The sequence below is a fragment of the Catharus ustulatus genome, chromosome 30 (assembly GCF_009819885.2).
Source record: "Catharus ustulatus isolate bCatUst1 chromosome 30, bCatUst1.pri.v2, whole genome shotgun sequence".
Lineage (NCBI taxonomy): Eukaryota > Metazoa > Chordata > Aves > Passeriformes > Turdidae > Catharus > Catharus ustulatus.
In genome coordinates, this window is record NC_046250.1 from 266674 (window position 1) to 278093 (window position 11420).

General features: G+C 60.4%; 1 protein-coding gene across 3 annotated transcripts; it reads right to left on the reverse strand.

The window, feature by feature from the left end:
- Positions 1-239: 239 nt before the first annotated feature.
- Positions 240-9301, reverse strand: SEMA4A (semaphorin 4A). 3 transcript variants are annotated; one of them, XM_033082972.2, is made up of 15 exons: positions 9094-9301; positions 5743-5880; positions 4614-4774; positions 4439-4501; positions 4261-4359; positions 3669-3777; positions 3449-3565; positions 3230-3360; positions 2835-3004; positions 2605-2755; positions 2186-2375; positions 1982-2097; positions 1722-1885; positions 1536-1648; positions 240-1446 (listed from the first exon to the last, which is right to left on the reverse strand). In XM_033082972.2, exons 2-15 carry the CDS (start codon positions 5876-5878, stop codon positions 827-829), a joined length of 2340 nt encoding a protein of 779 aa, XP_032938863.1. In that variant the 5' UTR covers positions 5879-5880; positions 9094-9301; the 3' UTR covers positions 240-826. The 3 variants fall into 3 exon arrangements, with proteins under 3 accessions (XP_032938863.1, XP_032938862.1, XP_032938861.1); XM_033082971.2 differs by lacking the exon at positions 9094-9301 and adding an exon at positions 7682-8254; XM_033082970.2 differs by lacking the exon at positions 9094-9301 and adding an exon at positions 6931-7664.
- Between the last annotated feature and the right edge of the window lie 2119 nt (positions 9302-11420).

Sequence of the window (11420 nt, forward strand, 5' to 3'; positions counted from 1 at the left end):
GCGGCCGCGTGAGGGTCCTGTGTGCCCCGTACTGGAGGGGAAAACAGCACGAATGCATCACAGGAAAGAATTATGGGCGAGAGTGAGAGGTTGTCCTCCTTTCCCCACTGCACCTGGCGCACGCTGCACAGGAAGCTCTGTCCCTGCAGGCCCACACGTGTGGGCCCAGGCCTTGCACACCCCCCGCACATTGCCCAAAACCCCCCGGGGCTGCTCCATGGATCCAGACACCTCAGGCATTGGGTTTTCCTTTTTTTTAATAAAAAAGCAGAGCAGGAAAATGTACAGCTGGTTTGACTTCCAAAAGGCAGATCAAAGACATTGGAAATGGGGTGGGGGGACAGCTAGGGAGAAGTGGGGGGCTCTGGCACCAAGGTTTGGGATCATGCAGTGTTGAGGGGTGGGTGGCAGTGCAGGGTGAGTGCCCATGGGGTTGGCTTATGGAGTCCATTGAGCACAACCCATGTTGGGTTTTTTATGGAACGTAGATTTTTTCCCTGTGGTAATACTAGTGTCAGCATTCACCATCTCCAACCATCCCCACCCTATGTCCTTGCCTCACAGCCACATTTCTCCTCTGTGCCACATCCTTTGCCTGTCCCCATGACCTTCTTTTGCTCTCCACTCCGTCCCCATCCCACTCCCTTGCCCCATCCCATCCCTGCTGCTCTCAGGGCCCATTCCACCCCCTGCCCCAGAATGTGAACCTTAGGTTAAAATACGTGTATTAAATTAAAAAAAAAACAACAAAACTGAAAACCCTTTCACATTCACACCCCTCCCCATACCCCCCCTCCCCCAGGGTCTCCATGACCCGCTGGCAGTGTCAGGCCATGTCCCCTGCTGGCACGTGCAGTCGGTTGTTGTCAGCGTCGATGTCCCCATCAAGCTGGAGGCAGCAAGCACGGGAGCTTTCATCCTCCTCCTCCTCCTCAGTGGCAGCTCCAGCTGGGGGCTCTCCGGTGCCCCCATTGAGGGGCACCTTCTCCCTGTGGCGGGATGGGGGGCTGTGGGGCGTGCTGCAGCCCCTCACTTTGCTCCGAGCTTTGAGCTGGTCACGGTAGGCGAGCAGGGCCAGGCAGGCAGCCACGGTCAGCGTCACCGCCAGCAGCACCGTCACCGCGACAAACCCCGGCCAGTACGACCGGGTGGTGCCAGAGCCCGAGGACTCCCAGGCCAACTTCTCCTCACCCGGCCCGTCCCCCAGGGCTCCCTGGCCAGAGTCCCTGAGCTGGTAGTGAGCCACGGTCCAGGTGTAGCCGTTCTCTGTTGCCTGGCAGCTGTAGGTGCCAGCCATTCCTTGCTGCATGATGACCACCAGCGTGTTGTTAGGCAGCAGCACCGTGTGGCCCTGGGCACTGCTGGGCTGCTGCCAGCTGTAGGTGGCCAGTGCGGAATGGCGGGGACATGGCAGCTGGACCACGGTGTTCAGCTGGGGGCTGAGCCCTGTGGGTGCAGAGAACAGGATGATGTGATGCACGCCACGTGCCCCATCCAACCCCATTGCCCCATTCCTCTGTGCTCCCATACTCAACCCTCTATGGCAGGATCCTCTGGTGCCCCCCAGGATCGGGGTGAGGCTGCACTCCTCCCACGCCGGCACGCGGTGACCGAGCTCCCCGTCTCAACATCCTGCAGCCACGCACTCCTGCGGCCGGGAGAGCAGGGTCAGCATCCCAGTGACCTCCACACCCCCTTCCCATTCTCATCCCGCTTCTCACTCGTCCTGGGCAGCGAGGTGGGCAGGCTGGCAGGAGCCCTCCAGTCTGTGCCAGGCACAGTAAGGGTCCCGTGCCAGCACGCACTCGGCGCAGCTCCGGTGCAAGCTGCAGTTGGCCAGAGGGATCTGCAGGACACCTCTGGAGTAGCCCACATAGAGGGTGCCCTGGGGAAGGAGAGGTGCAGGGCTGAGCCTTCCCCCAGCCTCTGGTGCTGGTGCTGGATGGCTGTTGGGTGGTCTGGGTGGTCACATCTGCCCTACCATCCCTGGGGCCAGCAGCAGGTTCTTCACTGACTCTGGCACTGCAAAGAGCTGGATGCTCTCCACGATGTGGGGACCCCCAGGCAGCTCCACTGCCTTGTGCAGGAGACCCTTATCTGTAGGGCACAGGGGACATCACTGAGGCTTCAGAGCCAAGGGAAAGGTGGGAGGGGTGACCCTGTGTGCATCCCCATATAAACCCACCTGTGGCCAGGAACATGACACGATACGTGGTGCCCGAGACCCCGCGAGTCTCATCTACTGTGATGTGTGTGTAGTTGACGTCTGACTTCACCAGGAGAGGCCGCCCATGGATGGGTGTCACCTTCCCGTCCATCAGGAAATGGTCCTTCATGAAGCTGAGGGCTTTGTCCGAAGAGGGACCCATGGAGCACTGTTGGGGAGAGAGGGGCATGAACTGGTGTAGGAAACTGAGGCATGGGGAGGGGAGGACGTGCTGCATCACCACACCGCCCTGTGCCAGTATCACTGCAGTGCAGAGGGACCTTCCTCCTTTCTCACCCCGCTGACAGTGTGAGCACAAAGTGCAAACTGGTCCCCATCTCTTGGGGACCAACATTGTCCCCAGGAAAGCCCAGTCCCCCCGAGCGGGCAGCACTCACGCTGCCAGGCCGGGGTCTCATGTCAGGGCCACTGTAGACAGTCCAGCGAGAGCTCTCCTTGTTCAGCTCCTTGTACTTGCCCTCGAAGACCTTCTCCAGATCCTCTTGTCCGTAGGCACAGACGGCGGCGCTGCCCGCCCTGCCCACCTGCCTGCAGAGAGGGATAGCCAGGTGGGCAGCAGCAGCAGGGCACAGGCCCCTGGACTTCCTCCACACCCCTGGGCACTCACCACTGCGAGGTGAAGACGGCGTAGAAGTCGGCGCGGCCGTCCTGGCGGAGCAGGGCAAAGGCGTGGCGGATGACGTTGAAGGGGAAGCGGCCAGGCTGGGAGCACATCAGCTGAGCCTTCAGGAAAGTTGTCCACTTCTTCTGCAGCACCTTGTCCCCCCCTATATCACTCTGCCAGAGCCAGAGGGTGCTCATTACCAAGGTGACAAGACCCTGTTGCTCCCTTTGTCCGCCATCACGTTGTCATCATCCCATGTCATTGTCCCCTATCATCGTTGCCCATCACAGTACAACTGTTGTCCCCAATATGATCTCCTGTCCCACATCATCATCATCCCCCATCACTGTACCCCCAGTGTACCCCACCATCATTTCCCCTGTCACCCCTGCACACACCTTGCAGACACGGGCCACCCGTGGCACCAGGAGCCTCTCAAAGAAGTCGAACTCATCCGCCGTCTCCTCGAAGAAGAAGTAGACCTTGTCGTCCCCAGGGATGCTGAAGGAGGCCACGAAGGCAGCGTCGGCTACAGGCACAGCCAGGGCAGGTGGGTGAGGAGCTGGAGCTGGGGAGGGCTGCAGGCACCACCCCAGGAATCCTCCCCAGGACCTCACCCGAGAGCCAGCGGAGGAAGGCGTCTGTCTTGAGCAGGGTGCGGGTGCCGAGCGAGCGGGAGATGATGGGCTCGTTGCCCTGGAAGTTGTTCATGGTGCCGGCGTAGAGCTCTCCGTCTGCCCAGGGACAGAGCAGAGGGTGAGCCGTGCTGAGGACCCTCACCCTCCATCCTCCATCAGGGATGGGTGCCCACCGTGAGGCCGCTGGCCCCGTACTCACCCACCAGCAGGGCCGTGTAGGTGTGCTGGGGATCGAAGGGGCACTGGCCCTTCCCGTCCAGGAGGGGTTGCCCTCTGCCACTGGGAACCAGCGTGAAGTTTTCCAGGTGCTGTGGAAAAGGGGAGAAAAATCAGCCAAAGGAGTGAAAACAACCCCAAATCTGTAGGAAATGACTGTGGAATACCTTGCAGACATGGGGTGGCCCATGTCTTCAAGGTGGGTGCAGGGATGATGACAGGGGATGATGACAGAGGATGCTGCAGGTACCCGGCTCCTGTCAACTTCCCTCATTTTTGTTTTGGGGAGCGGCAGTCCCCACCAGAGGAAACTGAGGCAGGGACAGAGAAGCTGGAGTCACCTGAGGGACCCAAAATTGGAGTTTCCCTGCTAAAGGAAGCTTTTCTGACAGCTGAGTGACAATCACCAAGGGCTCCTTTATCAGGCAGGAAACAAAGATGTCCCTTGGGAGGGACAGCCAGCAACCCCATCCTGGGGACACCCCATGATTCACTCCCACATTTTGTAGGTCCTTGCAGCTGCACTACAACCTCCCCAGGGACTCCCTGCACCCTGTCCTGGGGAGGACACTCACAATGTAGGTGCACGCAGGGCTGAAGGCATAGGTCCCACAGACGTAGAGGTGGGTCTGGTTCAGGGCCACCAGGACTCGGATGAAGTTGAAGCATTCAGTCTGAGGGGGAAAAAGAGTTGGGTGCTGAGCACCTCAGTAGCTTTGTGGAACCCCCTGAGCCCCCACAGGGCCATCTCACCTCTTGGCTCTTCTTCTTAAAAGCACATTCAGAGGTTTTCTCCTCTGTGGGTCCCCACATTATCTGCAAAGGGAATGAAAATGTTCCTGGGCTGTTGAGCCCAACCCTATGGTGGAAACTGAAACAGAGCAGAGGACCCCCCATTCCCCCCTCCCCAAAAGTGGTGGCTGCTCACCGAGGCTTTGACATGGATGCTGCCAGGAGTGCCAACAGAGAGGGCCAGCACCCAGTCTCGTGCCCCCACGTACAGCTCCTCCTTGCTCTCATCCAGCAGGAAGATGTCATAATGGGAGACGTTATCCTGGGTGAAGTGGGTGAGGGTCCTCCCGGGGTCCCCTGGCAGGACAAAAGGGGGTGATGGGGGCTAGGGAGTCACACACACCTCACCATCTGCATGTGGATGTGTCAGCAGCTGGCATTGTTCATGTTTTTCATATCTCACACAGGAAATGCAGTGTGGTTTTCCCCTTCAGCTCCCACACCACCATCATCGTCGCCCTCCAGTCCTCACCTCCCCTGTACCCTTCAGGTCCTTCTGCAAGAGCTGGATACTCCCAAGGTGCAGACCTCCAGAAATGGAGTTCATTTTCCCCTTAGCTGTGCTTGTGATGCTTTGGGGAATGGCCAAGGGCAGTGCTCAGTTCGGGGTATGCACTGCCCCAGGGTGACACCCTGGAGGGATTACAAACCCCCGAGGTGCCAGACTGGGGGTGTCACCAGCCCTCAGGGCGCCCTTGGGTACAGCCAGGGACTGCAGATGATTGCTCATCTCCACCAGGCATCGAAACTGAGGGATTTTTGCAATTCTGGACATGGCTGCATGGGGAAAGGGAAGTGATAGTGCAGTCAGGGCTGGAATGGCACGACCCTGCCGTGGGGCACAGACCCTCTTGCAGCCCTTTTGCCACATCACAGCCCCCTCAAGCTCCTGCTTTGCCACCTGCCTTCCAGCTGGACACACTGTGCCCTGTCCCTTTTCCTCCCCCAGGCTGAGGCAGCTTTTCCTCCCCCCAGGCTGACCCTGAGCCTGGGTGACACTGGGTGCCAGGTGGGTGACAAATTGCTGCTGGATCTGGCCCACGGAGTTCTGGGGTGCCAAGCAGCCTCACCTACTGTCATCCCCCACTGCATCACCTGTGGCCACTGGCACTGTGAGAGTCAGTGATGGGGAGGGGGGACCGTGATGGGGGACACCCCAAGGCTCCTGACGCTGGATGCTCAACCCCGGGGATGGACACTTTCCCACACAGAGGTTGTGTGTCCCCCTCCCCAGCTGTCCCAGCCCTTCCCGGTGCCATACTCACCGCTGAGGAAGGTGATGCGGGGCAGGGGCTCTGCGCAGAGCATGGCAGCCGGCACCACCACTCCACAGAGCAGGCGAAGGGCGGCGGGCATGGCGGGGGCCGGCAGGGATGCGCCCCAAGAGGGTCCCACCACCATCCCTGCGGGGAGGGCGAGGGTCAGGGCACACGCTGCTGAGCTGCGTGTCTCTTCACCCAGCGGAAACAAAACAGGGGAAGCAGCAGCCGGTGCAGATGTGGGGGATGGGGGTGCCCTCAGCACCCCGAGCCACACGTGCCCCCCCCAGTTTGGGCACGAACTTCCCACTGCTACACCGGCATCAGAGACATCCCCTGCCCTGGGGGCTCCTGCACCAAAACCTCTGGCACTGTCAGAGACATCCCCTCACTTTCTGGAGCTCCTGCACCAAAACCTCTGGCACAGTCAGAAATGTCCCCACATCCTCTGGGGCTCCTGCACCAAAACCTCTGGGACAGTCAGAGATGTCCCCTCACCCTCTGGGGCTCCTGCACCAAAACCTCTGGCACAGTCAGAGATGTCCCCTCACCCTCTGGGGCTCCTGCACCAAACCCTCTGGCACAGTCAGAGATGTCCCCTCGCCCTGAGAGGTTCCTGCACCAAAACCTCTGGCACAGTCAGAGACATCTCCTCACTTTCTGGAGCTCCAGCACCAAAACCTCTGGGACAGTCAGAGATGTCCCCACACCCTCTGGAGCTCCTGCACCAAAACCTCTGGCACAGTCAGAGATGTTCCCTTATCCTCTGGAGCTCCTGCACCAAAACCTCTGGCACAGTCAGAGACATCCCCTCATTTTCTGGAGCTCCAGCACCAAAACATCTGGCACAGTCAGAAATGTCCCCTCACCCTCTGTGGCTCCAGCACCAAAACCTCTGGCACAGTCAGAGATGTCCCCACACCCTCTGGAGCTCCCACACTGGGGACCCCAGCAGATGCTCCTGCCTTGGTTCCCAGAGCCTCAGAGCCCATCCCCATCAGGGATTCCTCTGTATGGCTCCATCAGTCATCAGATCATCCACAAAACGGGCGGTAACACACACGGGAACCCCCTCCTTGCAGCTCTTTCTGCAGCTCATGCCAGAAGCGTTGGGGAAAGAGCCACATCTCCAGAACCTCACGGTCCCCAGGTCCCCTTTGCTTTTGGCCACCGTCACCCAGCGAGCGGCATTACCTCTCTGGCAGGCGAGGACAGAGCCGCTCACCTCCACCCCTGGAGCACGGGCACCAGGCGAGAGCCCGAGCCCTGGGGGCTGTGGCCACGAGATTCCCGTGGGCCCATGCCCTGGATCCAGCTGCCAAGCTCCCAGCCCGGCTCGTGCTGGGCTCGCTGCAGCCCGGCCCAGCCCAGCCCAGCCCTGCGTGGCTCCGCCGCGACTGCGGGAACCTGAAAGTCCTGCTGGAAGAGGACGAGCCCCGGCAGGTTGGGGCAGTGGGAGCCTGCGCCCGCTTTCCCTGCCTCGCATCCCCTCGGGGACAGCAGCGAAGCCTGGTGGAGGCAGCTGGGATGGGAATCAGAGAGCTCTGCTCCTCCAGCTGGATGTCCAGGGGTGACACGGGGGAGAAAGGTGTGCCCAGATGCCTGGGGAAGACTTTGGGGTGAGGAAAACGATGGCATTTGGATTGTGCGGACCAACAGTGAGCCTGAGCATCACCCCCAAAATCAGCCCCACGAAAACAAGCATCACCCAGAAAACCAGCTCCCCCAGGGCTGAGCATTGCTCCCCACAAACACCCCCATGGGGCTCCCCACAAAGCTTCTGCAGCTGTCCCAGGAACTCACCCCCCTGCAGATTCCAACCTGGCTGCTCTGGGATGGCTGTAGGCAAGAAATCCCCCAAAGCCAAAGCCCTCAATTTCCTCAACATCACAGCTGTACCTGAGGTACCCCAATATCCCTCTGGAGCATCCTGGGGCCTCCTTACCTGCCTCTCCTGTCCCCACAGCAGCCCAGTGGGACATGGAGCCCTGGGAGGGCAGCGCTGTCCTCACCACCTTGCTTGGCTGGGACAGAAGCTCCTTGTGAGCACAGAAAGTGGGTTACTCTGCCCCGGATTTCCATCTTGGCAAAGGGCTGGCAGAGGGGCGGGGCTGCACCGAGCCTTGGACCAGCTTGGACCTTGGATATTGTTCTGCCCTGGGCCACAGCCACCGAGGAGGGGGAGGAGGGATGGGAAAGGGAGCGGAGGTTCCTTGGCGAGGCGGAAGGCTTGACTGGTGCTGTGGTGGGGCTGAGGAAAATCATCAGAATGAACCAGGGCTGACACTGGATGTGAGGGGACAGCAGCCTCGAGGCTGCCCCAGCAGCATGGGAAGCCAGAACCCCTTCTCAGCCCTGTGTCTCCTCTTTTTTAGATCTCCTAGTCACACTGGGGACATGGATGTAGTTTACAGCCTCCCTATACAGGATTTGGCACATGGGAGTGAGTGCCACCAGTGGGGTTGTTTAATTTCCCCTCGTACTTTCAGGTTGACCACTGCTGTGGCTTCATGGGCCTTGCTCCTGCTTGGATCTCCTTCTAGAGGATTCTAAGCCAGGGAATATTGTGCTGTCAAGAACATGCATAGTCCCTGCAAGGAGCACATCACCTGCTATGGGATGGAGCCAGGTCCAAGGTGAGTTGTGATGGATGCAGGGCAGCTGTGAAACTGCTGGCACTGATCTCCCAGCTGCTCAGACACTCCCTATGCCTCAATTTCCCACAACACAGAAGACTTTGGTCCTTCTCTGCAGCTGGACTCCAGTCCCCTGCCCATGTCACATCCCAGGAGTGTCCCTGTGATGTGGGAGTGCAGGAATGCTCCCAACACCCGAGAGGGGCTGGGGCAGCTCAGCCTGGGGAAAGCTGTTTCAACCCCCCCAGATCTGGAGCAGGATGTGTGTACGTGTGATATAAAAGGCAAGGGAGGAGAGGGGGTGGATAAGGACGTGAAGGGGAGGAATTTGGGGGGTGTACAGAAGAGGAAATGGGAGACGATTCATGTGGGTGTTCACTGCAAAGGGTGGGGAGAGCTGGGGGGGTGCAGGTAAGAGAGAGGAGGATGCACAGGAGGGAGCTGAGGGCTGGAGGAGGTGTGGAGGGGTGCACAGAGATAGGGAAAGGGGGGATTGGGAGGAATGTGAAAGCAGAGAGCTGCCGGGGGGGGTCTCCCCAGGGCAGGGACCTCATCCTCTTTGTTACCGCCTGGCATCGTCAGTGCTGGGGGACCCCCAAGCCCAACCCCACTATGGCGACTTCCCCCTTCCCGCTCGACCTCCCGCCCAGTCGGAGCCTCCCCAGCCCCGCTGGGGCCCCCCGGGCGCCCCCGGCCCCGGTCGCGGAGCGGCGGTACCGACCTGCGGCGGGCGGGCGGGAGCAGCATCCCCCGGGCCCGCATCCGGCTCACGTCGCCATGGCTACGGCTGTACCTCGGCACCCACGGACCCTGCCGGGCGGACACGGGGCTGCGGACCCCGAGAGCCCCCCGAGCTGGGATCCCGACATGGCCCCGAGGATGGAGGGCACAGGAGTGGGAGCGACCTCCCCCTGCCCGCACATCACCGACACCCCCACCCCCGGGAGGGGCAGAGTCACCCTCTGCCCCCCCATCCAACCCCTCTCCTGACACTACATTGAGGCCCTTCACCCCGGTTTTGCTCTCAGCTTTTGGCAACAAATCCCTGCACCCCCATCTCAAGACCTCCAGATCCAGATCCTACCCCTGCATCCCGTCCCCACGCTCCATCCCTGCATCCCCATTCCTGTCTCAGCCCTCACACTTGACCCATCCCAGGCAAGTGCTGCTGGCTCTGGCTTCCCATGCTGTGTGGATTTGGGGGGTCCCAGGAGGAGGCTTGGGGTGCAGCTGAGTGTCCCCCCCACCTAGCATCCACAAATTTTGTTTTATGGCATTTCTCTCCTTGGAATTTCCCTTGCCTGAAAGCCTGGCCTGGCTGGCGCTTTCAGACCCCACTTCTCCTGTGGAACTTGTCTCCTTCCCCTTCCCAGCAGCGTGGGAGTGCAGTGCCATGAGCCCCAGAACAGGATCCCCAGCCACCACTTCCTTCCCCTCTGCAGCCACCTTCCCTGCATAATCTCAGTCTTGCACAGCCCCAGCCGAGGCACTGGAGAGCTGCCAGCCTCTGCACCACCTGGGGTGCAGCATCAGCACCCCCAAAAGCCTCAAACCTGCATAGCCCCATTGCCTGGGTACTTGCTCTGTCAGAGCTGGGGAGCAGAGCCAAGAGCTCCTGCAGTTCCCACAGGGCTTGGGAGGCTGGAGCCTTTCACAGGGATCTGTAAGGAGCTTGTGCCTAGTGCCCACCAGCACAGAGAGCTTAGCTGGAGCCTGCAGTGGAGACTCCTCCCAAGCCAGGGCTGAGCTGCAGCCCCTCAGCCCTGCCTGGACATCCTCAGGGTGCCCTGGGGGGCTCTTGCACCCTGCAGCACCTTGGGGTGCAGCTTTGGGGGGTAGCAGTGGGCACCAGTTCACATTTTAACCTCCCTTTGGGATTAGTGGGATGGCTTGACCTTAATCTCCCTGAGCACGCAGGGGCCTGGAGGGGCTGGTGTGGGGCTGGCAGGGTCCCCAGCATCCACTCAGCCATGCCCTGCCTGGTAAACCCTGGTGGCTTGCCAGACACTGGAGTCAGTCCCAGCTCTACCCCATCCCAGTGATTGCTCCAAGGCTTCCTGTGCTAGACTTTCCCCCCAAAAACCTGGTGGTCCTCAACATGTGCCCAAACCCCGGTGTTCCTGCCCACCCAGGGTGCCTCTGAGGAGACCCCAATATTCAGTGTGAGCAAGGCCAGGCCATGGCCCCTGCTCTGGGGTCTCATTTCCCTCCTGCCAGACTCTGGGGGACTCGAGGCAGGGCTCAGATCCATGGAACAACAGGAGGAGTGGGAGAAACCTGACCTTGAGTCAGTGCTTAGGTTGGAGTGGGGCTGGAACTCTTTAATAAAGTCCCCATAGGGGTGTGTGAGCTCCCTGTGGCCAGAGCTCCCGTGGGCTCTGCAAGGTCCCCAGGGGCTGCACATGGCTCCACAGGGATGGCAAAGGTCCCCAGGGGGTTATTCAAGGTCCTCACTGGGGTGTGCAGGGTCCCTGTGGGGAGTGTAAGAGCCCCATGTGGCTCTGTAAGGAACCCACAATGTCTTTATTGTCCTTACAGGGCTCTGCAGTGTCCCTGGGTCCCCATGGGTCTCCAGCTCAGCCTTTCCCCAGCGTGACCCAGCCTCAGAGTGCAAGGACACTTGGGCCCTGTGCAGGGAATCCAGGGCATTATTTCCCTTTTGCATTTCCCCATGGCAGTTCCCGTGTCTCCTGACTTGTCTCCTCCCAACAACACAACCAGGCAGCAGCACAAGATGCCAGCAGCATGGCTGGCTTTCCCCCTCATTCCAGAACCAGCTGTTTCAGGCACAACCCCCTGACTTTTGGGGGCTGGCAGTGCCAGGCCTGGAGTAGGGTTGAATCCCCATGAAAGGGGACAGGCTGCAGCAGTGCAGGGACAGCTGCCCCAGTGTTGGGCATGGCTATCCCTGAGCTGGCAGAAATGGGAGGCAAACAGGGCACAGAGAGGGGACCAGCATGACCCCTCTCATGCTCTGAGCACCACCCCTGACACCTCCCTATCCCCCTCTCCTGGAAGGTGGCACCTTGCTGGCTCTCCACAGGCTCA